This window comes from Microtus pennsylvanicus, chromosome 11 (assembly GCF_037038515.1).
Source record: "Microtus pennsylvanicus isolate mMicPen1 chromosome 11, mMicPen1.hap1, whole genome shotgun sequence".
Taxonomy (NCBI): domain Eukaryota; kingdom Metazoa; phylum Chordata; class Mammalia; order Rodentia; family Cricetidae; genus Microtus; species Microtus pennsylvanicus.
In genome coordinates this window covers 53,815,483-53,843,025 of record NC_134589.1, presented here as the reverse complement: position 1 = coordinate 53,843,025, position 27,543 = coordinate 53,815,483, and the positions used below count along the sequence as shown (strand labels likewise).

Sequence of the window (27,543 nt, the reverse complement as noted above, 5' to 3'; positions counted from 1 at the left end):
ACAATGGAAAAACGATGTCCTGGACGGCTTCAAAGTGACACGTCGCAATGAGCGTCTCTTTGAAGTCAGTGAAGTTCACACGATAGATGTGCGATTCCTCTGTCCCTACAAAGAACTGGTGCCCTTCTCCCCGGAGCGTGATAGAAGTGATACCGCCTTGCAGCTGCAGTTTCCTTTGGGGAGAAGAATAAAGGGGAAACAGAGTCACTTGACCAGCAAGCATTTGCTTATCTGGTCGCAGAGGACACAAGCTAGCCATTGGTGTGAGACAGGCCTCAAGGACCAGGTGGGAAGGCCTGAGTTATTCACACTCTTGCACACCCGTGATCAGGAAGGAAGCGTTTACCACTGTAGGTTTAAACACTCAGAGAAGGTCTATCAGGGTGATGCGGCCTGAAATGGTTTGTACAAGGCAGGAAGGCTCCTGGGCACCATTGCCCAGGGCAACCCATTTCTAAAGATAACCTGAAAAATTAGGGGGAAAGGTCATAGTCCTGGTGTTATGTCTCATTGTGGTATACAACCAAGTTATGTGACTTATCAAAGGGTGGTGTGCCTCTGGGTCACAGTGAATGGCTTTGGTTTGGTTTCTCTTGAACTTTTTCATGGGAAGAAACCACTGGCCCTTGTGATTCAGCTACTCATTTAATAGCAAGATGCAATTCTTTAATCAGATATGATTTTTCCTTTTAAACAGGACCTCACTGTGTAGCTCTGAATGGCTTGTCACTCTATGTAGAACAGGTTGATCTGGAACTCACAGAGATCCTCCTGTCTCTTCTGCCTCCTGAGTGCTGGGCTTAAAAGGTGTGAGTCACAATGTTGGGCAAATATGGTTCTTCGTTTAGTGTTTAGCTGTTGGATTCCAGCGAACGTTTCTCTAGTGCAGTGGTTCTCAACTTTCCTGATGCTGCAACACCTTAATATAGCTCCTCAAGTTGTGGTGATCCCCAAACCATAAAATTATTTTGTTGCTGCTTCATAACTGTAATTTTGCTACTGTTACGGATCGCAATGTATCTGATATGCAGATGGTCTTAGGCAACACCCAGACCGAGACCCGCAGCTCTAATGGGTCTCTATCTACCCCAACTCTCTGCGTTCAGAACTCACTTGATGGGTTTGTAGCTGGGGCTTTTGCAGAAGACCAGTATGCCAGCTCCAGAGCCGACCAACAAACCACCCATCTTCAGGCACCTGACGGCCGACACTCCCTAGGGGAAGAAACAAGGCTGTGAGAGGCCCCAAGGGTTTTGTCATTAAACATCAGTGCAACACCTGACACAAGAGAGCATGGCAGAGGTCACCTCAAATCTGCACTTATTGTTTGGGGAAGATCACGGTGTACCTCCAGGTTGGCCAAGAGCACTCAATTACATCCACAAGTTCATGTCTTGGGAGGTAGCCTTCCTGGTCCTGCAAGAAGTAGTCAAGCTTTGCCATCCTTCCTCCCTAAGATGACCCGTGCATTTGAACGTAGCATCCTTCCTCCCTAAGATGACCTGTGCATTTGAACGTACATATAGTAATGCTCATCTATCCATCCGCTCAAGTCCAGTTTCAGCAGGAAGCATAAGCACAGCCTCTGTAAGCTAGTTCTTCAGTTGCTATAGTTTCCACCAAAACTTATTCCTATAAATGCAGGGTCCAATATGACATCCCAAAACAGCACAGATTTCTTAGTGACTGTATTTTCTGAGCTAAGGCATATGGTATACAATCTTACCAATAGTTAAAAACATATTTAAGATTCCAGACAGTCTTCAAATATATGGAGAAATGATTGACAGTTCATAACATGCTCCATAAGGTTCTAATTTAAATGGGCGTGATTGCCATGGTTTGAGTGTAGCCGCCCCCAACAAGCGTTTATGATGGAACCTACATCCTAGTGCAACAGTGTTGGGAAGCAGATCCTTGAGATTAGGTCATGAACCAGGTGTGGTTGCATACACCTTTAATCCCAGCAACTGGGAGCCAGAGGCAGGTGGATTTCTGTGAGTTCCAGGCCATCCATAAGGAAACCCTATCTCAAAAAAAAAAATTAAATAAAAAAGAAAAGAATAAGTCATGAAGCGTCTTTCCCCACAGATGGGGATGGTGCTGGTTATAGAGTGGTTCAGTACATAGATCACATAGATGCTTGCCTGTCTGTGCTCCTAGATGCTTGCAGGCTCAGAAAGGGAGAGCACTTGGTCCCCAGGCTTAGTAAAAAGTGACTCTTGCTTTGTCACTGTAGATTATCTGCATATTCAACCTTCCCTCATGGGATGATGCAGCCCACTGTTCTTTCACCAGATGTGAATGCTAGGCTTCTAGAAGCCCCAGCCTCCAGGATCATGAACTGATTGAACTTCCATTGTTCATGAATCACCTAGTTTCCAGCATTTTGTTATAGCTATGCAAAACCAACTAAAATAATGGCTAATGTTTTATTTTAAAATATCCAACATCTCTAGTATATGACTCAATGAGCTTATGTCTTAAAGACTTCTGAAGGTTGGCCTTACAGTCCAGTGATTGGAGTGCTGGCCCAGCAAGTACAAGGCCCTGGGTCTGATCCTTAGTATCTTAAGAAACAAAAACTGGGTTTGAATATAGAAAACTAAATACATCCTTTCAAGTTTCTTGAAGCTGGGTTTTGCCTGTTCCTACTTGAAAGGCATTCCACAGGGTCTGAGAAGAAAAACAAAAGCTTGAGAATGAGAAGGAAGAGGTGGCAACTGTGTGATTTAGCATACCTGTTGTCTTAGTTTGGGTTTTTATTGCGGTAAAGAGACACCATGACCATGGCAACTCTTATAAAGAAAACATTTAAATGAGGGGGCTCGCTTACAGTTTCAGAGGTTCAGTCTATTATCGCCATGGCATGGTGGCTTGCAGGCAGAGGTGGTGCTGGAGCTGAGATTGCTACTACATCTTGCAGGCAACAGGACATCAACTGAGACACTGGGCAGTATCCTGAGTATATGGAACCTCAAAGCCCACCCCCATAGTGACACACTTCCTCCAGCAAGGCCACACCCACTCCAACAAAGCCACACCCAATAGTGTGAGATGGTGGGATTATGGCAGCCAATTACATTCAAACTACCACACAAGTCTTTGCGAAACATATTCCCACTCTGTGGCTTGATCTCTCAGTTTCTTGGTGATGTCTTGTGCTAGAGCTTAAACTCTTTGATATCGAGGCTCCACTAAGAAACTCTGGGATGGCTGTGGTAGTTGTCAACCTGACTACATCTGGGATCCGCTAAGACCATGCGTGCACCCACAAAGGATTTTCTTGATTGGGTCCTTTGAGATGAGAAGACCAACTCTAAATCTGGGCCACCACTTCTGGTGGCAGCCCATATAAAAGGACAGATGAGGGAAGTTTTTGCTTTTTGCCTGCTTGCCCTTACTCTTCCAGCAGGTTCATCTGTTCTGCTCCTGAGGTGTCCCTTTGCTGGTGTCAGAGCCTACTTCTTCGGGGTTCTAATGCAGAATGAAGGCTTTGAGCGGTCTGGGACTTCCCTGGGACTCCAGCACCGTGTTGGCACTACTGAGGCAACCAGAGTCATGGACTCCGATCCTTGGCTTCTCTGCTAGGAGACAGCTGTTATTGGACTACTCAGACCACAGCCTGTAAGACACACAGATACACCCTCTTATAGATTTATATTCATTCTATCGGTTCTGTTGCTTTAGAGAACTCTAATACGACATCTTTCCCGGATTGTGCCTTATATGTTGCATTTAAAACGTCATCCCTAACCTCTAGGTCATGCTATTTTTTTCCTAGATTATGATTTATAAGTTACATGTTTTATATTTAGCTCTGTGATTCATTTTGAGCTCCTCTGTAAAGGGTTAAGTTTGGTGTCTGGGTCGTTGTGAAGGTTGGGGGAGCATGTTTTGGACATACGGGTGTCCACTTGCACCAGCATTTGTGCAAGAACTGTCTTTTCTCCACTGGAGTGTCTTTGTTCCTCTGTCAGATAACGTTAAGAATGTTCGTGCAGATCTATTTCTGGGCTGTTTTGTCTGCTTTTTCATTAAAACCACACTGTCTTTATTACTTTAGACTTAGGGCAAGCTTTGGAATCGGGCCCTCGAGCTCCTCCAACTTAGCTCTTCGGTGCTATGCTGGCTTCTCTGGATCTTTTGCTGCTTTTTTGTCACTGTTTGAATCAGTTTCTCAGCATCTATAATTAACTCTCGGTTTAGGTCACAATTATATTAAAATTGTTAATCCAGTTGGAAGAACTGGCTTTTTGTGTGTGTGCGTGTGAGTGTTTTGTCGTTGTGATTTGGCTTTGTTTTTTTGTTGTTGTTTGTTTTATTTTGTTTTGTTTTGTTTGGTTTTTGAGAAGGCTCTCATGTAGTTCAGGCTGGTCTTGAACTCATTGTCAACTACTGATCCTTCTGCCACCATCTCCCAAGTGCTGGGAGTCCAGATATGAGCCCACCAGTGCAAATTCTAACACCTTAGCTATAGTGAGTTTCCCTATCCATAAACATGAAAATGACACCTTGTAAAACATCCTGTTGTAGTTATTACTGCTATCATCATCATCACGGTCAACTCCTTCCAATGTAGAACTGTATGTCTATCTAATAGGCCAATTTTAAACCATGATAACCTTTGCCTCTCTCTTCAGAGAACACTTGAGTAGAGTTTCAAAATGAGCAACTGCCCAAGGTCCTTTGATTTTTCAAGCAAAGCATCTTCAGGGGCACCTCTTATCTTCTCATCCCTCAAGCGATCTTTTCTTTCTGGGGTGAACCATCAGTCCTGAGAGGATCGGCAGCGCAGAAATTGGTAGGAGGCTTAAATGCCAGTGGTTTGAGGGGCACTACCACACTGGCATCTGCATCGTAGAGGAACTAAGCTTCCAAGTACTGTCTAGGCATAAACAAACAACCAAACAACAAAACCAACCAAACAAACAAACAGGAACTATGCCTATCAATAGTTTTCCACTAGTGTCTTCAGAGGCCTCTGGGGGCCCAGCAGGCCTTGGAACTGGCAGGGTTCTAGGCTATGTCTCCCTTTCCTCTGATGGGCCTTGTTTTAGCTGCTTAGTATTAGAATCTGTTTCTCTTAAATAATTAAAAGAAAGGTCAATCTAGGTCACGCTTTGATCTCCTATGGAATCATTTCTAAATAGTCCTCTATGTGTATTGCCTGTATCATGGCTTCTTCCCATTTTTGTGGATTTCTTTTAAAAGTTGAATATTAAATGGTGATATGATTAAGGAAACTGACATTTTCCCACAAGGCCTGCATAGTATTTCAGTTTCTTGAGAATGTCTGTTCAGTGGGAAAGTAGCTGTGCTTCCATAGGAACCATCTGTTTCTGATATCAGAAATGAGACAGGCAGGTGTGGGACTTCGCACACCAACTTCCCAACTCAAAGTTTAGTGGAAACAGTCCTCGGAACTTCCCGGGCACATGAGAGATAGCTGTCCTTAGTATAAAGTCGTCATTCAGTGGTGGGTCTTTTATTTCTGTTTAAGCGTTAGCATTGCTTACTGGAGTTTTGACAAGAATTGTTGGGAATCCTGCAACTTAGCACTGTTGATGACTTCTTGGTCTCATGAAAGACTTATAGCAACACTGAGGCTAAAATCCAAGGTAGAGTTATCAGAGTTACACACGCATGCACGTGTGCACGTACATGCACACACACACACACACAAACACACACATACAGATCCAAATGCACCCCTCTCTCCATCTCTTGTAGATGACAACTGGACTGGAACCAATGCAGTTTCAGCTCATAAAGAAAAAGACGATCCTGTGCTTTGAAGAGGGAAAATGGGCAAGGTACTGACTGATACCCTACAGTGGCATCTAGAGATGTCTTTGCCCTGAAGAAAACCAGAGCGTCGGGCTTGGAGAATGGGCTAGTGCAGCTTGTCAACTTGGGTGTGGCTTCGCAGCCTTTGCTAATTGGTCTATTTTTTTTTCCCTATGGACTTTGCCTTAACGAAAGTCTTTGCTGTCAGCAGAGGGAAGAAAATGACGCCAGGGCCGGGCGGTGGTGGCGCACGCCTTTAATCCCAGCACTCGGGAGGCAGAGGCAGGCGGATCTCTGTGAGTTCGAGACCAGCCTGGTCTACAGAGCTAGTTCCAGGACAGGCTCCAAAGCCACAGAGAAACCCTGTCTCGAAAAATCAAAAAAAAAAAAAAAAAAAAAAAAAAAGAGAGAAGAGAAAATGACGCCAGGGAGGACCAGACCATACCTTGACAGGTTCTACTCACCAAGCTGAACTTGTCCTTCGCAGGCCCAGTGTCTGCCAACAGTTTGGTCCTGGGGTTCATTTTCAGAATGTCTCCAGTTGTAGTGCCGAGGTAGAAAAAGCTGTCGTCATCAGCCATCTGGGAGGTCAGAAACAGAAACCTGAAGACCCAAGACTCCCTAGTGGTATATGGACCCCGGCTAGGGAGGAAATGAAATTCTGGGATGACTGTCCGAGAAGCTCATGATAACAGCTATTTCCCAAGACGCAAGGCTAAGTCAGCACGGTTGTGAGAGGAGCAGTCAGGGCCACCCGCAGCTGGAGGAGATGGCTATGGATTGTCCTTGACACTCGTTTGGGTCCGAGGCTCACATGCATGGCCAGTGCCGACTGCTGAGTCACCTCCAAAGGGCTCCTAGGATAAAGATGTGCCTCTCCTAGGAGGACACACATTTACTTTATCTCACAGTTTCCAGAGGCTACGTTTGTAAAAAGAGGACTACATGTTAAAAGAAGACTAAGTCAATGGAGCGTAGAGTTCTACGGATGAATTACGACTCCACACCCAAACCTATGAATAATATCTCTTTGTGAAAGAGTCTGCATTTCAACAATGAGTTTTATTATACTTTATTTTTAATGGAAGAAATAGCAGTGGTGGTGGTGGGGAGGGGGGTGCTGCATGCTCTGAGTATCACCTGCCACACTGCTTCCCGCAAGGCCAGGCTTTGGATGTTTGATGACTGCTCAGGTCCCAGTACAATGGGACCTCTTAGTGCTGCCTAGCTCCTCCCAGCTGTGGTGCTCCCTCTGAGCTGCACCTCCTCCCCGACATTCTTCAAGGCTGTCCTCCCTAGCCCGACCCAGTGCGCACACTCTCCTGCTCAGGACTGCTGGCAGGCGCTTGCGCTACTAGCCACTTAAGGGAGCAAGGGTTGAGCTGACACTTACTCCGGTGCTCATGACTATTCTTTTATTCTGTCCCGTCTGACACTCAGTGGGCCAGATTTTCCTGTTTGGGAGATCCAGTTCCCACACTCGAATTGTCCCACTACAAAGGAAAATCAGAATCAAACGAATACCCTTTTAAATGCTGCTTCACATATATCTTTTTTTTCACTGTTAAATAACCTTTAATCTCACAGCTCAGTGGACACATATAAACATACATGTAACAAACAAAAGCAAGGTTAAGTAATGTTTAATCTCACTGTGGAGGGTTCATTCCGACATTTTTATATTCTATTCTGTCTTTTCTATTTCATCCTACCCATGCAATTTCATTTAAAAAACTTACTGGGACATACATAGCCCACTATGTATGTATTTGATAACTAATTATTGATGCATAATTGGTAATTTGAGAAACTTTCCAAAAAATAATTATTAGCTACAGAATTAGTCCCATCTCTTAGTGGCCTTTTATTCCTACCTTATTCTAGCATATTCTTGATTGGATTTTCCCCTTGAAATCTAAATGATGAGACTGCCGAAATGTACTGAAGAATGTGAATATGTTTGAAATGATTCCATGAAACAATCACATTAAATTGCATTAAAAGTAAAAAAAAAAATAGTAAATTTCATCCAGTGCCTTAGAAATGTTACTATGCAATTCTGTTAGAATCTGTATCATCATTGGAATGGAACTCCTAGTAGGCCCATGGTTTCTCTGCTCTCTGGTAGAAGTGTGTTCCTAGCAGTCTTTCAGGATGACTCTGCATGACCAGACTCCAGGAGCAGCTCCCAGGACCTAACGAAGAGGACTGGCTATACCAGGCTTTTTCTTTTGGGCCACTAACCAGCTCCCAAATCATGACACGGAGACTTAGTAATTTTGAACGCTCGGCCTTATGCTCATTTCCGCTAGCTTGCTTTCTTTAGCTTAAATTAACCTGTTTCTGCGCATCTACCTTTTGCCATGCGGATTCTTCCCTTTCTTCCCTTCTGTATATCCTACTTTCCTGCTGTCTCTATGTCTGGATAGCTGGCAGCTGCCTGGTTTCTGGCCCCAGGTGAGTCCCTTTCTCCTCTCTTCTTCCCCCTCTCCAGTCTAGATTCTTCCTCCTATCTATTCTTTCTGTCTGCCTAACCCTCTCCTGCCTAGCTATTGGCCATTCGGTTTCTTATTAGACCAGTCAGGTTCCTTAGATAGGCAAGGTGAAACAGCAATACATCTTTACATAATTAAACAAATGCAGCAGAAACAAATGTAACACATCTTTCCATAGTTAAAGTAATATTCAATTGCAACTGGTCTGATATCAGACCAGTTCTTTTTTTTTTTTTTTTTTTTTTTTTGATTTTTGAGACAGGGTTTCTCCGTAGCTTTTTTTTTTCTTCTTTTGGTTCCTGTCCTGGGACTAGCTCTTCTAGACCAGGCTGGCCTCGAACTCACAGAGATCCGCCTGCCTCTGCCTCCGAGTGCTGGAATTAAAGGCATGCGCCACCACCGCCCGGCCTCAGACCAGTTCTTAAGTGAGACATCTCGTTAATTCACAAAGCAACTTGACTCTGAAAATTAGAATGTGCAGTCAAGGAATTGCATCACAATTCTGACCTTGATTTAACATCAACCAGGTGCCAGCATGACAGCCTCCTCTGTTTCTCGCTGCAGTGCGGGGATACATAGCCTCTGATGGAGACTGGCAATAGATTTAGGGAGAGAAGGCTAGGGATAGAACTGTGCCATCCTTTTGCATAGAGGGATAACAAACTGTCAGCAATGAAAGGAGCACACTTATCAAAACAGCAACCAGGGGCTGGAGAGATGGCTCAGCGGTTAAGAACGTTGCCTGCTCTTCCAAAGGTCCTGAGTTCAGTTCCCAGCAACCACATGGTGGCTCACAACCATGTGTAATCATGTCTGGTGCCCTCTTCTGGCCTTCAGGCATACACACAGAAAGAATATTGTATAGATAATAAATAAATAAATATTTTTTTAAAAAAACAGCAACCAGGAGGCCACCAACACTGTAATGCCATGGACCCTGACCAATGTAGTTTTCTTAAACCCTAGTAAGAACACTCCTGGCAAAACTCGAACCAACACTTTTACTCTCTTTGTAAAAGAAACTTTAATTTATTCTTCAGTGATTTCATGCATGAATACACTGTTTTAATATCATATCCATCCCTACTTCTTTTTCCAGTCCCACACACAAACACTTTTCCTTCCCAACTTCTCCTCCTCCTCCTCTTTTCGTAGCATATTGATACCAATGAATGCTGCCCAGATCTGTATGGGTTTGTGGACCATCCACTAGAACACGGACAGCTTACTAGGGCCACACAGCTGAAGAAAACTGACTCCCATTCACCACAGCCAACGGCTGCAGCTACAGTCAGGGCATCTCAGGGCTCTTCTCTAGGTTAGGTGACTGGGTTGGTCTTATGAAGGTGTTGGGCAGGCAACCAAAGCCACTGGGCGTTCATGAGTACAAAGGCCCTGTCATATCCAGAGCACATTACTTAAAAGAAATCTCCCCTTACCTCTAGCTCTTACAATCTGTCTACACCCTCTTTCCTGATGTTCCCCAAGCACGGGTGGCAGGGGGAAGGTGATATCAATGTCCCATTTAGGTAATAGCATTCACAGTCACTTATTCTATGAACTTTGACCATTGGGAGTCTCTGTATTAACTGTCAGCTGTCTGGTGGAAGACGAGACCAGCTCTTTTCCTTGAGCATGACCCACAACTGGCCAGTAGAAGAAATGCTCACTTCAACAAGCTGAGAGTGTACATGCCTAGGGTGGCCATTACTTTAATCTTTTCCTGTATGCCAGGGTCCTACCTGTTCCCTCTCAACTAACCACCATCAAGTAAGTTCACTAGCTCTTCTAGGGAGGAAGGGATCCCCCCTCCTCTCACCCTTCAACAAGGGCTGGGACTGTAAGCACAGTGACAATAACTCATCCTATAGTTTCTTGATCCTTTATGTCTTTTTTTTTCTTTCTTCACATCTTTCAGGTCTCCCTCCCCCTGCTCTTGAAGTAGAAGCTGAAAGGAAGAGAGATAAACATTTCTGAGGGTTTTTATTTTTATAGCCCACTGTGCAACTTGAGAACTTTCCATGCAATCTCTCGGCAACCTAAGGGGTAGATTGTGTGATCTCCCTGTGAGGTGATGCAAACAGAGCTTGTAAGAGTGGTATAGGAAGTTCTTCTGTCTATATGTTGCTTTCATTGGTTAAATAAAGAAATTGCCTTTGCCTTTTGATAGGGTAGCATTTAGGTAGGCAGAGTAGACAGAATGGAATGCTTGAGGAAGAAGGGCAGAGTCGAGATGCCACGATTCTCCTGCTCAAGACGGACGCTGGTTAGACTCATGTCCGTAAGCCACGGTCAAGTGGCGATACACATTAATGGAAATGGGTTAAATCAAGATGTGAGAGTTGGCCAAGAAGAAGCTAGATATAATGGGCCAGGCAGTATTTGAATGAATACAGTTTCTGTGTGTTTGTTTCGGGTGTAAGCTAGCTGGGCAGGATGGAACAAAGGGGCCCCATGCTTCCTACTACATAAGAGCAGAACAGGGTTCATACCCAGCTCTCTCAGACACCGAAGTGCATACTCTTCCCACTGTACTGAAAACAAGCATGTATTTAGTAAAGCATCTGAGCCAGACATGATGACACAGGCCTTTACTCTTAGCATGTAGGAAACAGAGGCAGGCAGATCTCTGCGAGTTTAAGGCCAGCCTGGTTTACCTAGTAAGTTCCAGGACAGCTAAGGCTGCATAGTGTGACTATGTCTCAAAGATAAATCAATTGATGAATTAAATAATCAAGCAAATAATGTAGAAATAAAACAGGGTTCTTCATTTTATTCTTTCCCTCCTACTGACAAGTACAATTATATACACTTATGATATAGAACATGATGTTTTAACACATGTATACACTGAGGAATGGTTAAATTAAACTACTAAGCATATGTATTACTTTACTTATCTTTTTGTAGTAAGAACACTTGAAATCCACTCCCAGCAACTTTCAGTGTTATTTAATACATACCATGCACGTATACTGTTATGAACTGTAGTCATCATAGGGTATACAAGCGGAGTGTCTATTGGTAGATGAATGGATGAAGAAAGTGTGTATATATATACAAAGAAAACTGTTCAGCCTTAAGAAAAGTGGCCATCTGGAGAACATCACCCTGGCTGGGATAAGCCAGTCAGAGAAAAGACAAATATTGCCTGATCTCACTCATGTGGAATCTAAATGGAATGTACTAGAGGCTGGGGTGGGAGAGGGAAAGCGGAGGATGTTTGCTTGGGACACCACATCTTAGTCAGGAAAAGTAAGTCAAGGTGTTTAGCTGTATTGAAACATTTAAAAGAGTGATATCTTTTTTTTTTCTTTTAGAGGCTGGGTCTCATGTAGCCCAAGCTGACCTCACTCACTGTGTTACTAAGGCTGGCCTTAAAATTCCTGCCAAATACGATCTTTGCTTAATGGAGGATCTCTTAGTTCGGAGGTTCCTGTCTCCAAGGAAAGAGAAATGAGACTAAATGAGGGAGAATTTAAGTTAGCAATTAGAACGACACTTACTATGTGGCCGGCACTTCACCACCGAGTCAATAATTCTGTAATAATAATAGCATATCCAAGGTGGATATACTCAAAAGACATTGTGTGAAATTCCCAAGGAATTAGTGAAAGTATTATTTAAAAAAGGAAATATTGCAAAGAGTTTCGCCAACATCTCAATCAGACAGTATTAATTAGAAAATGCCAACTTTAGTTTCTCTTTACTTTTAGCCTACAGAACTGTACAAATAGTAAGATTAAAATGTATTTTTCAAAGTGAAGAGGGAGAGAGAGAGAGGGAGAGAGCCCATGGTTTTACTGGTGGGTATAGTGTAGATGCTGAAACTGGGGTGCTGGGCAGTCTCAAGGAGAACTTACAGTGGAATACACAAAGCCATGACAGTGGACAGAGAAAACAGAGCATCCTGGTGTCACGACAGAGATCTTAAGAATGTGGAGCACTCTTAAATATCACATGATACTCAAGTGCAGGTAGCACATGAAATTTGGAATACAAATGATGTGAAAAAAGATTGTTTCCCATAAAACTTAAGGTTTGACTTTTGGAGAAACGCTGCCCACAGACGTTAGAACACACTGATGCTCTCAGCTGCTAAGGAACCAAAGAACCCAGACCCAGCAGAGCAAAGAGACAAGCTGCTCTGCAGACCCAAAGGGGGCTGAAGAGCTTCTGAGTCTGGGCTGTTTGGGTCCCAGCGTGGTTTGCCTGACCGGCGAGGGCTTTCATGGATGCCAAGGAATTTACCTCCTCTCAGTGAGTCCATCCTCACTCAGCCATGGTGCAAACGTACCCTGTGTGTCCCAAGGTGGGGACAGGAGACATTACACAGGCAGAGCAGCACCGATTTGCTCTGGCCAAGAAAGGAGCGGACAGCGTGTACCTGTCACGGATGGGAGACGACTGAGTTGCAAAGATAGTTTCCCTGAACTTATCCCTCTGCCTTACAGGTTAGGATGTCTTCCCTTTAAACTGGTGGGGGGTGTGGAAAAGGATATTTTTATGTCTGTTTCACCTTCCCCTCGGGACATCAAGCAGGGCTGTGAGTGCCAGTTTGTAAATTAGTTCATGCTGGGGGAGGTTCTGTTTGCATGTTCAGCTCCCTGACCTAAGCTGGCTGAAGCTGACCCTACCTGAGTTATGACCCTGACTAATAGCTTAAACATTGGAAATATACTGACATGGTTCTTTTGCAAAATATCACTTTGTTAGGCCTAAATCAAGAACAGGTGGTAAGAAATACCAACCAGGCAACTGTGCAAATTACTCGGCAAGCACAGATTGGAAATCATGTCTTTTCAATGACATGAAGAATTCTAAGAAGAGTTCAGGACCTGTGAGGTGGCAGAGTGGATAAAGGAGCTTGCTGCCCAGCCTGAGTTCAGTTCTCAGGGCCTATGACAGAAGGGAAGAGCTAATTCCCACGAGTTGTCTTTTGACCTCCATATGCTTGCTGAGGAACATGCATGGACACACATACACACAATATGTAAATATGTAATAAAATAGTTTTTTAAAGAAGGGTTTAGCCATTCCAAGGAATCTTTCCAGTAGACCTCAACAGCGTTTTCAAAGGAATGTACTTAAAGTGCATCCAACTGAGAGGATTTTTTTCAAAACTTACAAAAACTACAATGTAGTTTTTGCCCAGGGCGCAAGACATAACCTTCTCCCATTGCCACACCCTGAACTGGGTAGGTGGCGGGGTAACCTGGGTCCCACGTCCTGGCCGCACAGACTTACTTTCCAGCAGTGACAAACATCTCATCCAGGCACCGAGAGAAGATCACGCTGGTGGCATTGCCGACATTGAGGCCCGCTGCCGGGCTGCCGCAAATGGCATCTCTCTTGGCTACGCTCCAAACCACCACACTGTCAAACAAGAAGGGGAAAAGACACCAACAGGGCAAATCAGACGTTCCTCGTTAACAACTCTTTTAGTGGTTCTAGAAAGAAAAAGAACAAAATGAAACGGTCCTAGTGAGGAAACGCTTGGCCTCTCCCTCCCCACCCACAAGCATCTCCTCCATGCTTACACTGCTTCCTAGAAGACAAACGTGTGATGAAAAAGTCTAAACGCTTTGAAGGAAAATTATTCTGGGACTGGAAGCCAGGGAACCCATTGATCAAGGCATTTCAGGCATACAAGCATCAAGTGGAACAAGTGTTCATCTCATGTAAAAATTTTCCTAGGGGCTGGAGACATGACTCAGTGGTTATGTTAAAAGCCTTTGCTGCCCTTCTGAAGGACTGCAGGTTGGTTCCCGGCACCCACATCAAGTGTCTTACAACCTCCTGTAACTCACTCTGTAGGATCTGAGATGGCCTCTTCTTACCTCTGCTGGCTCTCAAAAACAAAAACAAACAAATAAACAAACAAAAACAAATGAACAAATGAACGACAACAAAAATTCCTTTTCTTCCCCCAGGATGTGAGATGGTTCGGGGAGGGATGGTGCATGCTGCCAAGCCTCCGGGTGACCTGAGTTCAGTTTGTGGAACTCACACGGAGAGAGGAAAATATGGATAAGTTGTTCTCTGATGTCCACATGTGCACCGTGGCACAGACAGACAGACACATAGATAGACATAATTAAAAACCCAGATGATTAATTTCTTAAGTCTTCACAGGGGTGCTCCGTAAGTTCCCCTTTTTTTCTGGTTAGTTTGGGAAGCCTCAGTCCTGTGTACTACCCCACCTCCAGTGTGGACGTCAGATCCAATAAAGGCTTCTCGTGCCTCAAAGAGGTGTTCCAACAAATAAAAAGAAGAAAATGTAAAGACAACTGTAAACAAGATGATATAAGGTAGTGTTCCCAAACTTAAAGAGACAACAGAACCAGAATCAACCAGACAGACAGTGGTCTGATATGCAAAATTAAAAATTTGCATACAGTGAATTATTTAACCACTAATTTTTAGTTTTTGTTTGAGACAGGGTCTCCCTATGTATGTAGCCTTGGCTGACCTGGAACTCACAAAGATCCACCTGCCTCCATCTCCTAAGTGCTAAGATTAAAGGTGTATACCACAAGGCCTGGCAAGTTTTGATTTTTTTTTTATACATTTTATTACAAATAAACATGTTAACCGAGGTCAGCTGGCCCTCATTCCTGGGTATCTAACTCAGGCAGGCTGAGGGAGAAGGGCTGAAATTTTGCTTTCCTCACGTGCTTCCAACAATGCCAAGGCTGCTGTTCTGGGAAACACATTTTGAGAAGTACCACTTGACGGTGACATTGTCATCTTCCTGGATATAATCATACGACTTAGCCTTAAGATGAATAATATTGGCAAGAGAATATCAAGAATTCTGAGCAAAGGAACAGGAATTATGTTAAGTATGTGAATCAAAATAATTAAAGTGAATGTTATAGGCCTTTGTCAGCGTAAAAGTAGGCCTGCATATATGCCCCGATTTTCTGCATATAGAATGCATTATTATTATTATTATTATTATTATTATTATTATTATTATTATTATTATACATGACTTGAAATCCAGGTCTAACAGATCACCAACAACCAGGAAGAGGAGATGATGTAAAAGCTATCGGTTCTTTTGCATAGCGGACCCTGATAGTTGCCATGTGGTGGTGGAAACATGAGGGGAATCACTCTCTAGGTTGAACTAGGTGATGAGCCAGAGAACAAAGGTACTAAAACTGGGTGCCTCCTTCTGTAATTCCAGATCTTGAGAGGTGGAGGCCTAGGAGTTCAAGGTCAGCCCTATTGACTACATACTAAGTTTGAGGCCAGCCTGGGCTACATGGATCCCTTCTTAAACAGAATAAAGCCCAAATGCTTCATACTCAAAGGAAATGTAAATGTATTTCCATACAAAATATATGTTCTCAGCACGGTGAAGTATTAATAATTATTATACAATCAATAATGCCTTGGGAACTGGAAGTATAGCTGAGTGCTAGAATATGCTCTTAGCATGTTTCAGGCCCTGGGTTCAACCTTCAGTATACACATACACACACACACACACACACACACACACACACACACACACACACAAGTGAAATAGTTCAAAAGCCCATCAGTTGATGCATGGATAAGGAAAATGTGCTTTATCCATATAATATAGCTTGAATATTATATATATTGATAGCATGTCACAAATGGGTGAGCCTTGGAATCATTGAGCTTAGGGGAAAAAATTGCTCAAGAAAATGAGGATGGTGCGATTCCATTATGTGGAATTGCCAGACAGGCACATCTACAGAAGGGAGCATGGTGATTGCCTGCGGCTGAAAAGAGGAGGGTGGGGTGAGGGGTGACTGCTAATGGCTTGTGGGCTTCCTTTCTGGGGTGCTGGAAATAAAGTTGCCTCTAGTGATGGCTCCAAATTCTGTAAATATACTAAAAACCAACCATCTGTACACCTTGTCCGAGTGTATTTTATAGCATATGAAATATGTCTAGGGACTGGAGAGCTAGCTCAGCAGTAAGAACACTGGCTGCTCTTCCAAAGTGCCAGGGTTCAATTCCTAGTATCTGTACAGCAGCTCACAACTGGCTGTAACCCCAGTTCCAGGAGATCCGATGCCCTCTTCTGGCCTGTGCCATGAACAGTGATACATACAGCTGAAACACCAAGCAAACAGATAAGTAAATAATTTTAAAAGAAAGCAATAACGACAGCAGGGAGAGATAAGGGAGGCTGTGAGGAGACAAACATGAACAATGTACAATGAGATACAGACATGGAACTGTCATGATGAAACCCATCATTCCAAGCACTACTTTAAAAACTCATAAATCATTTATATTAGTGGCTTCAGCCAATAGACCCCTTTATAGTAAGGGAATGAGAGAAAAGGCACAGGTAGACTTACAGTTTTGAATTCTAGATCTGTTTCCATTGCAGGACAGCACAGTTTCTTTATAAATCTCAGTCAAATAAAGCTTTAATTTTAAGTTTTTAAATGAATGGCGCATACCTGCAAAGGCAGTGAGTTGGCCAATTTGAATTTGTGGTTCACGTGTACAGTATGACTCCACAGTCATGGCAAAGAATAGGTATACATAGGTGTTCTAAGTGAAAACCTTTGCTGGTCTGAATGAGAATGGCTTCCATAGGCTTCTATATTCAAATACTGGGTCCTCATTTGGTAGAACTGTTTTGGAAGGATTAGGAGGTGTGGTCATGTTGGAAGAGGTGTGTCATGGGGGGTAGGATTTGAGGTTTCAAAAGACTCAAACCATTTCCAGTTTTTCTCTTGGCCTTGTGGTTGTGTCTCAGGAAGTAAGCTCTTAGTTACTGCTGCAGTATCTTGCCCATGTGCCTGCCACCATGCTCGCTGCCATGATGGTCATGGACTCTAACTCTCTGGCACTGTAAGCTCCAAATTAAACACTTTCTTTTATAAGTTGCCTTGGTCATGGTGTTTTATCACAGCAATAAAAAAGTAACTAAGACAGAGTCACATTGTAACAAAAATAGTATGATAATATTGATAAAAATTTAATAGATTAGTTGTAAAATATAAATTGTGAATGTAGAAAGGCAAGCCATAGAATGTTCATGACTATTAACTGGAGTTTTTTTCTTCCCTCTACCACCAAGTCGGGAGGATTGGGTGAACTGGACCCCTTCCACAGCCTAAAATTGGACCAATTGTCTGAAGACAACTGTCAGAACCACAGTGATCAACCAGGGATGGTCATCCTGCACTTTTCTGATCCAGCAAAGTTTCTCCATCACTTTCCTCAAACAGTATCATTTTCTTTAAGCAAATCTTAGGTAGTCAAAAAGCAAGCTTAAGGCAACCAAAGATTAGCCGTTTTTACAGAGGTGAGTTTTCCCACATAAGACCTCTGGAGGTATGCTGGCTCAATGGCCAGCCACCAAGATACTCCATGCATGAAACCCAGGCACCAGGACTTCTGCAATTTCTCCAGGTGATTCAGTATGCACACATGGCTGAGAACAGCTGTTTTTTAACAGAGGTAAGAATATTAACAGAAAACTTTTGACTATATCTCTTATGGAAAAAAACAGTTAAACAGGAGATAGCCCAGAGATGGCGGGAACCACTTACAAGTGATTACCAAAGTCGCAAAAGTAGTGAAAACTTTGTTGAATTTCTGTAGGTTAAGAGGACATGGAACTAAATATCATTGTGCACTTGTGAAGCTCAAATAAGAAAATACTGTATATGCAAAAGTTATTTCAAAGTGTTAATGCCCATGTGCAGCCAGAGCTGAGGACCTCTCCTGAGAAATTCTTTTCTCATGACCTTTTCACACATACCAACCCACTCAGAGGTGTTCAGACCAACAGAGGACCTGGGAAAGGCCAAGAACCTGCCAGCTGTGGAAATACACCTGGGAGATTCTACACAGATCATATATTATTCTCCACCACCTATGTTCTTTAGCATTTAAATAGGAGTATATATTTTATCAATTGCCCTTCCCAGTGTGATGTCAATATTTTCTGTATAGCCCAGGTCAGCCTGAAAATGATGTTTTTAGGTGTGCGCATATTTCCTCCAGTTTCGCTTATACACGGTCTCTGTCAAATATCACCAAGTCCGTCAAAGGGCAAAGATCATGACTTGTGGGGGAGGTAAAAGTATCACCTCTGCAGTCACACTACCGGAGTTTGTGTCCCTGCACTGCCACTTACCCACAAGTGACTTCAGTTGTTCAGTTGCCATTGGGTACCAGGGCTTCCGTTCTAAAGAGTAGTCACGAGGCTCAAGTGAGCTATTGCAGTGAAAGTTCTCAGCACACACTTGTCACACAGGACCTACTCAAAGCATATTTGCCTTTGACAATGACTGTTATCATGGCTGTGGTTATGATGTCTTTGACAGCGTTGGTTTCTGACTGTAGGGGCACACAGTATCATCCAGGAAGATTCTGGGACTCCTAGAGCCCAGACTGATCAAATCAGACTCTCTGTAGGTGGGCCCTGGCAGCAGGGAGCTGGCCAGGTGTTGTCCACGTGGTGGCAGAGCTGAGGACCACTTTTCTAAGCCACGTTTTCTCGTGACTTATCATATACAGCAGCATACTCAGACATGGGCAGACCAACAGAGGACTTGGGAAGGGACAATATACTTGATGTCTGTAACACCTGGTAGAAAACATGTAAGTAGCTGGGCAGTGGTGGTGCATGCCTTTAATCCCAGCCTTTGAGAGGCAGAGGCAGAGGCAGGGGCAGGGGCAGGGGCAGGGGCAGAGGCACATCTCTGTGAATTCGAGGGGCCAGTCTGGTTTATAGAGTGAATTCTAGGATGGCCAAGACTACATAGAGAAACCCTGTCTAAAACAAAATGAAACACTTCCCCCTCGAAGAAGAAGAAGAAGAAGAAGAAGAAGAAGAAGAAGAGGAGGAGGAGGAGGAGGAGGAGGAGGAGGAGGAGGAGGAGGAGGAGGAGGAAGAGGAAGAGGAAGAGGAAGAGGAAGAAGAAGAAAAGAAGAAAAGAAAAAAAGCAAGCATAAAAGTAGGCTTCATTCATTACCTTCCATCATCTGGGCCTCCAAGCGAAACCAAGTATAAATCATTGGGTGAAAAGGCCAGGGCTTCAATTTTCCCCTTGTGCAGGGACAGCCGAGCAATCAGCTCTTTCTTCTTATAGTCCCACAGAATGATGTCTGCCTGAGGGGCGAGATACACTGTCAGATCCTAGACAGGCTTTAGTAGAACCTGAGGGGTGACTGCCTCTCTTGGTGAGAAATACTCAGTGAAGCCACTGCCCCGTGTTAGACCATGTGGTAGAAACACGACAGGCAGCAACAAAGTCGAAGCAGATTTAAGCTAAGCCTTTGCAGTCACCAGCCACAGCATCTGGTACCAGGATGCCAGAGGCTTTCAGGGACAGCTTGATGGGCTGATGAGAGAAGGCAAAGGGTGATGGGAGGACGGGCGTGCACACAGAGCTAGGAAGTCTGGCAGCTCTTCTAGGGAGGCACCTTTTTTTTTAAAATTTATTTATTATGTATACCATATTCTGTCTGTGTGTATGCCTGCAGGACAGAAGAGGGCACCAGACCCCATTACAGATGGTTGTGAGCCACCATGTGGTTGCTGGGAATTGAACTCAGGACCTTTGGAAGAGCAGGCAGTGCTCTTAACCTCTGAGCCATCTCTCCAGCCCCTAGGGAGGCACCTTTAAGAAAGTCAGTCCAGTGAATTCTTTGCATTTTATTCACCTTGAACCCCATGAACGTGACTTGTCCAGAGGCGATATAATCTCCTTCCTTGGAGATGGCCACACAGGAGACGTTGTTGCCATGCCCGTGGAGGAATTTCTGCTCATTAGTGTTTATTGCCTGGATGAGGACAGTGCAGCCCAGGGGATAGATCAGGTGCTCCTGGTCAGGGTGGCATTTGAGACCGCTGGGAACATGTCCTAAAAGAGAGAGATTCGAAATAATTATAGCCAATAAACAATAATAACTATAACCAGGTGCAGATGTGGCTGGTCGTTTTGTTGTCGTTTGTTCGTTGTTTAATCACAGTACACAAGACAACACTCTTGAAATAAACCTTTATTGAACTGGGACACATGTGGAGTAGTAGGTGATTTTATTCCATGAACAAGGAAACTGGTGTAGCACATCTCTCCTCAGACTTTGATGTACCTAAAACTCCGCAGGGGGCCAGTTAAAATGATTCCAGTTTCAGGTTCAGAGTGAGCTAGGGCTCTTCCTTTCCAGTCAGCTTACAAGAGATGCTGATGTTGTCTGGAAACCTCACTTTGAACAGCAAAGCCCTAGGGCAGGTTCTCTAATCCTGAGAGGCATGGGTGTACAGGGCACAGGCAGCTTGTTAGGGGATGGCCCATAGACACAGGAGAGTACTTATTGCAAACACTTGAAGACTAAAGTTTTGGTTATTTCACTTGTTACGATGGCCTCCGGGCTCATTCATCATCATGCAAATGGCATGGTGCCCTTCTTTTAAAAGGCTGAACAGCATCACAGTGTATCTGTATGCATCTCGCGTTTTCTTTATCCATTCATCCGTTGATGGGCATTTGGGTCATTCCTTTATCTTGGCTACTGTACATGATGCTGCAATGAACATGGTGGTTTAGATACTACTTCAAAACGCAATTTCATTTCTTTTGGGATATTTACCCTATGCTGGCTAGTTTTATGTTAACTTGCTGTGGTTACCTGAGAGGAAGGAACCTCAACTGAAAAAAAATATTCCTCCACAATATCAAGCTGTAGGCAAGCCTATAGAGCATTTTCTTAATTAGTGATTGATGGGGGAGGGCCCAGATCATTGTGTGTGATGTCATTCCTAGGCTGGTGGTCCTGGGTCCTGTAAGAAAGCAGGCTGAACAAGCCATGAGGAACAAGCTAATTAAACAGTATACCCTCCATGGCTTCTGCATCAGCTCGTGCCTCCTGGTTCCTACCCTGTTTTTTCTGTCCTGACTTCTTTCAATGATGAACAGTGATATGGAACTGTAAGCCAAATAAACCCTTCCCCCCCCCCCCAGGTTGCTTTTAGATCGTGGTGTTTCATCACTGCAATGATAACCCTAACAAAAACATACCCCAAAGTGGTATTACTAGACCATATGGCAGCACTGCCTTCCTTCCTTCCTTCCTTCCTTCCTTCCTTCCTTCCTTCCTTCCTTCCTTCCTTTCTTCCTTCCTCCCTCCCTCCCTCCCTCCCTCTCTTTTTTCTTTCTTTCTTTCTTTCTTTCTTTCTTTCTTTCTTTCTTTCTTTCTTTCTTTCTTTCTTTCTTTCTTTCTTTCTGACAGGGTCTTATGCTGGGTGGTGATGGCACATGCTTTTAATCCCAGCACTCGGGAAAACAGAGACAGACAAATCTCTGAGTTCAAGACCAGCCTGGTCTACAGAGTGAGTTCCAGAACAGGCACCAAAGCAACAGAGAAACCCTATCTTAAAAAAACACACACACACACACACATACAAAAAACCCAACAACAAAACTATGTAATTCCTGTTCCTGGGTGTCTTGGAACTTGATATGCATGTAGATCAAGCTGATCAGGGAGAGTTTAAAGCCTCTGCCTCCCCAGGGCTGGGATTAAAGGTATGTGCAACCATGCCCTGGCCCCCTTTTTATGAAGTTCTTATGAAAGTAGAGTTAATATCTTTCATCTATTCCTGCTAAAACTATATAATTTTGTTCCTAATTTCAGGCTCTTTATAAACATTCGGATGGCTACCCATATGGTAAAGGTAAAATAAGATCACTGTTTCACACTGCACATGAATAACACTTTCCAGGTGGATCCAAGGTCTAAATGTGAAAAACAGGACCTAATGTTTACACAGATGTAGGAAATGACTTTATAAACCAGGCACAAAAACCAGCGAAGGCTGATTATTTATCCAGTTGTGTTTAAGACTGACTCTCTAGCTACAAAAGGCGAATGAAAAGCCCAGACCAGGAGGGATTCGTAATATACAGAGATTATATGTGGTTCTCCATTAATAAGCAAAGAGCTTCTACAAAGCAATAAGAAAAACGAACATGCACCAACAGTAGCAGCAAAAATGAGCAAGAAATATGAATGGGAAGTTCATACCAAAGAAAAACGGGTAAGCATGTGAAAAGATGACCTCTTATTTGGGGGTTAGAGTTAGGCTGGGGTTAGGGTTGAGGTTTGGGTTAGTGCTATGATTGGGGTTGGCGTAAGTGTTTGAGTAGGGGTTGCTTTGGGGATTGGATTGATTTGGGTGTTGGAGTTGGGCTTGGAGTCGAGGCCTGATATGTGGTGGTTTAAAGATGATCTCCATAGGCTCAAATATTTGAATGCTTGTTTTCCATTGGTGGAACTGTTGAGGAAGGATTAGGAGGTGTGGCCTTGTTGGAGGGGGTGTGTCCTTGTTTGAGTAGGTGTGTTGCTGGGTGTGGGCTTCAAGGTTTCAAAATCCCACACCAGCACAGTCTCTTTGTCTGTCTACTTCTTGCAGATAAGATATAAACCCTCAGTTACTGTTGTCAGCGCCACGCCAGCCTGCTTCCTATCATTCTCCCTCCCATGATGGTCATGGACTCACCTTCTGAAACTGTGTGCAAGCCACCAGTTAAATGCTTTCTTATGTAAGCTGCCTTGGTCATGATGTCACATCGTAGCAACAGAACAGTATTGTCTTATTGCCATGACAGGCTGGTTCATGCTGCTTGTTAGTGGAATGTGGACTTTGGGACTTTGTATCAGGACAGAAGATGCATTCTGTAAGCAAGACTTCCTGGGCCATTCTCATAGGAGCATGGAAGATAGTTGTGCTGAGTGTCATCTGAACTATGAAGGCCCAGCTCAAGAACTTTTAGAGGAGAGTAATATTAGTGAATGGACTAAAGACTGTTTTTGTGACGTTTTGGCAAAGAATATTGCTGCTTTTTGCTCTTGTTCTAAGACTCTTCCAGAGGCTAAATTGAAGAGTTCTGGATGACTGTCTAGAAGATTTCAAGACAACTTAATATTGACTATGTCATGCTGTTATTAGTGTGGCCACTCTTATACAGATCTATAAAGAAAAAGAGAAAGTGGAACAAAAAGAAATACAAAATGTACACATGAGGAGAAAAAGAGCATCAGGAAAAGGGATGTTGGAGTAAGTCCTGTGCTCAAGGAGGTGAAGACAGACCTGATGCTAAATGGGATGGAGGGAGTGGTACCTTCAGGCTAATATCCTCCCCAGATAATCAGCAACTCACAAAAAGGAAAGCTTGTGCCACAAAGGAAAGCATCAACAAGTCAAAGCATATGAAAATATAATGCAAGGAGGGACCAGCTTCTAACCCAAACAGGCTGCAATACTTGGCAGCTTCAACTACCTGGTTCTGGCTTTATCAGTATGAACACAGGAGTAGAGGGGCTGTGGAGCCTTCCTCGCTGGCTAAGGAAAGCCCCTAAAAGCCATCTAAACCCTCTGACAGCAGACATAGAGTTACAGATTTTGAAGTTGGCCCTCTTGGGTTTCAGTCTTGCTTTGGTATTTCCTTGCCATGCCCCCTTTACTCCTCTTTGGAATGGTAATGTATATTCTGTGTCATTGGATGTTAGAGTATGCAATTTGCTTTTGATTTTACAGAAGTTCACAGGGAAGATATTGCCTCGAGGCTCAGGAGAGACTTTGGACCTTTAAACAGTGTCAAGACTGTAGAAATCTGTGGAGATTTTTGGAGTATGCAAATGCATTTGCATTATGATATGACTACTAAGTCTATTCGGGGCCAAAGAATGGATGTAGTTTTTTTTTTTTTTTTGGTTTTTCAAGACAGGGTTTCTCTGTAGCTTTGGTGCCTGTCCTGGAACTAGCTCTTGTAGACCAGGCTGGCCTCGAACTCCCAGAGATCCGCCTGCCTCTGCCTCCCGAGTGCTGGGATTAAAGGTGCGCGCCACCACCACCCGGCTGGATGTAGTGTTTTGAATGAGACTAGCACCATGGGCTTATATGTCTGAATGCTTGGTCCCTAGTTTGTAGAACAGTTTTTAGAACATTTAGAAGGTTGACCTTGTTGAAGAAGATGTGTCACTGTGGGTAGGCTTTGAGGTTTGAAAGCCCATGCCAGGAACAGTCTTTCTCTCTCTGCCTACTGCTTGTGGATAAGATATAAGTTCCCAGCTACTGCTTCAGCACTGTGCCTACCTACCTTCTGCCATTCTCCCCACCATGATGGTCATGGACTCATCCTCTGAAACTATAAGCAATCCCCCAGTTAAATGCTTACTTTTCAATAAGTTGCCTTGCTGGCAGTTATCTCTTGACAGCAATAAAACAGTAGCTAAGACACGTGTGCATGTCTTCAGTTACATAGTGTCTTAGTTGGTGCTTCTATCGCTGTGAAGAGACGCCATGACTGTGATAAACATATAAAAGAAAACATTCAGGGGCAGCTCACAGTCCACTGTCATCGTGGCGGGAAGCATGGAGGCGCCCAGGCAGACATGGGGCTGGGAAGGTAGCTGAGAGCACTACCTCCAGATCGGACAGCAGCAGGTGTGAGACCAGAAAAACTGAGGCTGAAAAAGATTCCATTCTTGTGCCGGGATCCTTTGGGACTTCGAACTTCACCCCAACCCCTGAGAAAAGCCAGGAGCCGCCATGAGGCCCCTTCTAGGGGAAGTATTAGTTAATGGAAAAACCTGAGATACTCGGAAACTGCTGACTGTCACCCATACCCCCACCCGTGGTTACACAAAAGATGTTGACTACCTAAGGTCCCCTATGGATTGAGTAACAATGGACCAATCAGATAAGTTTTCAGACAGCCCTTTTGACTAGCAAAGGGTCAGCAGATGTCCCAAGGATGTGACCAGGGGACAGTTACTTTGGGAGAACAACCCCCCCCCCCTCCAGGCAAGGGCAGCCTATCAGAAAATAACAGCTAAGCCTTACCTAACCTTTAGCCAATTGTGAAGTAGGATATGCAATTTTGTACTTTGAAATTGTAATCTCGTGACTGCTTTGTTGTTTCTGTCTTTTAAAGCCCCTCTGAAAACAATAGTAGATGGGGTCCTCTTTCCCTCCATCTGCTGAGTCAGACTGTGAGGCACGGGACCTGTGCTAGCTCGTATACAATAAACAAAACCTTGCTTTTGCATTTGGAAGAGTGTGGCAGTCTTCTTGGGGTGGGGGTGGGGTCTCAGGACTTAGGCACAACACAGGAAAAGACTGAGACACACCCGGCCTAATTTGAGCATCTGAGGTCACAAAGCCCACTCCCAGTGACACATTTCCTCCAACGAGGCCACATCTACTCCAACAAGGCCACGCCTCCTAATAGTGCCACTCCATATGGGCCTCTGGGGGCCATTTTCTTTGAAACCACCATACATAGTTAAGATTCTTGGTTGCCAACAGAAAGAGTCAACTCTGGCTAAATAGAGCAGGAAAGCAACTTCAGGAAAAGAACACAAAATCAATAGGAAATGTAGAAAATTTTACCTGAAAAGCGGACAGAGGTAATGAGAAAGCAAGACCTTACCACAGAACCTAAACGTCTAAACGTTCCTGATCATAATGCTGGGTAGTCAAGGCAACATTTGACACTCACAGTGTGTGTGTGTGTGTGTGTGTGTGTGTGTGTGTGCAGGCAGGTCTGAGGCTGATGAGGGATATCTTTTTCTATGGCTCTCCACCTTATTTTTCAGTGAATGCAGAACATACTGATTGGCTAGACTGGCTCTGGGGATCTGCCTGTCTCCTCCCCCAACACTATGGTCCTAGGGTTACAGACGTCCACCACTGTGCCCAGTTTTTTATGTGACACCTGAAGACCCAAACTCAGGGTCCTGATGGTTGCACCGCAATCACTTTACCAATGAAGCCAAGGCCTCGTCCTAAAGGTATTGCAATTTCTAATTCTAGCAATTGCAGATGGAAACTCCTCATTCCCACCTTCCTAAGTATGATTCACATATTTAGCCTTTGCCAATTGAAGAAATAAAAAGTGATGTCACTTTTAATAACACTTTTAGGTTTTTAGCAAATAGCCATTTATTATTATTATTATTATTAATAATTATTGCCATTATCTATTTCAGCAGTTTAGCTTTTTTATTTTTGGTTTTTTGAGACAGGGTTTTTCTGTAACTTTGGAGCCTTTCCTAGAACTAGCTCTTGTAGGCTAGGCTGGCCTTGGACTCACAGAGATCCACCTGCCTCTGCCTCCTGAGTGCTGGGATTAAAGGCATTGCACCACCACCACCCCACCCGAGTTTAGCTTTTTATAGAGAGCCAGAAAATAAATATTTTAGACTCTTTGAATTATATAGTCTCCGTTGCTGCTACTCATCTCTTCTAGTATAGTGTGAAAGTAGTCATAGACAACACCTAAATAAAGGACATGGACTGCTTGACCAATGACTCTAGTGGATTCCTGGCTAGCTCTTACATCTTTAACGTACTTCTATTATTTTGTATTTTATCATGAGGCTTGTGGTCACTGGCAAGGTTTGGGCGTGTCTGTCTCCTGCAACTACATGGCATCTCTCTGACTCCACCTACTCTCTTCTCTTCTATCTGCTTGGAATTCCCGCCTTGCCTTATTCTGCTCTGCAATAGGCCCAAAGCAGGTTTTTTATTAACCAACGGCATTTACAGCATACAGAGGGGAATCCCACATCAAATCTGGCCTGCAGATTCCTGACCTATTTGTTGCCGCTGCTGTTTTTAACTTATAAGAGCTCTGGACATAATGGAAAATCAGTTGAATGTGACCGAACTCAATAGCTACAGTCTGATGTTTTCATATCCAACACGATTATATTTGGTCTGTTTACATGATAAATTCATGTCAACGTACAATACCTAGAACTGTAGAATACAGCTACATATACACCATTGCGTTCAAATTCAAGTTTAGCACTATAACGGTTACGATGAGCTCTACTGTCACTTTGCTTTTCTTTCAACTTCTTTTTGTTTTTTTGGAGGGACAGGGTCTCATTTTGCAGCTCTAGCTGCCCTAGAACTCACTTTGTAGACCAGGCTGGCCTTGAACTTACAGAGATCCACTAGCCTCGGTCTCTCAAGTGCTGGGGTTAAAGGTGTAGGCCATCACATCCAGCTTGCTTTCAATTTTGGATTAATTCCATAGAAACTATAAGCTCCATTACCTAGTGGTTAAGGCCTCTGACCTCTGAGCCCAGGTTCTTTTTCCTGTCCTTCCAGTCCTGAAATTCCTGCAAACTATTTTGTGGTGATATTTTATGATCTAACAAATAAAGCTTTGCCAGAAGATCAGAGTGCAGAGCTAGCTTCACTAGTTAGCCATAGAGGCCAGGCAGT

The 27,543-nt window shown here is 43.8% G+C and overlaps 1 protein-coding gene across 1 annotated transcript in view; it reads right to left on the bottom strand.

Annotated features, from left to right (window-relative positions):
* The window catches only part of Cfap52 (cilia and flagella associated protein 52), a 45,970-nt gene that overhangs the window by 15,933 nt on the left and 2,494 nt on the right, over positions 1 to 27,543 (bottom strand). Inside the window, exons 2-8 of the mRNA XM_075992111.1 lie at positions 19,965 to 20,164; positions 19,274 to 19,410; positions 13,533 to 13,661; positions 7,184 to 7,283; positions 6,255 to 6,371; positions 1,114 to 1,214; positions 3 to 173 (exon numbers count right to left, since the gene is read on the bottom strand). Coding sequence (XP_075848226.1) covers positions 3 to 173; positions 1,114 to 1,214; positions 6,255 to 6,371; positions 7,184 to 7,283; positions 13,533 to 13,661; positions 19,274 to 19,410; positions 19,965 to 20,164 — 955 coding nt within the window. The remainder of the gene's footprint in view (positions 1 to 2; positions 174 to 1,113; positions 1,215 to 6,254; positions 6,372 to 7,183; positions 7,284 to 13,532; positions 13,662 to 19,273; positions 19,411 to 19,964; positions 20,165 to 27,543) is intronic.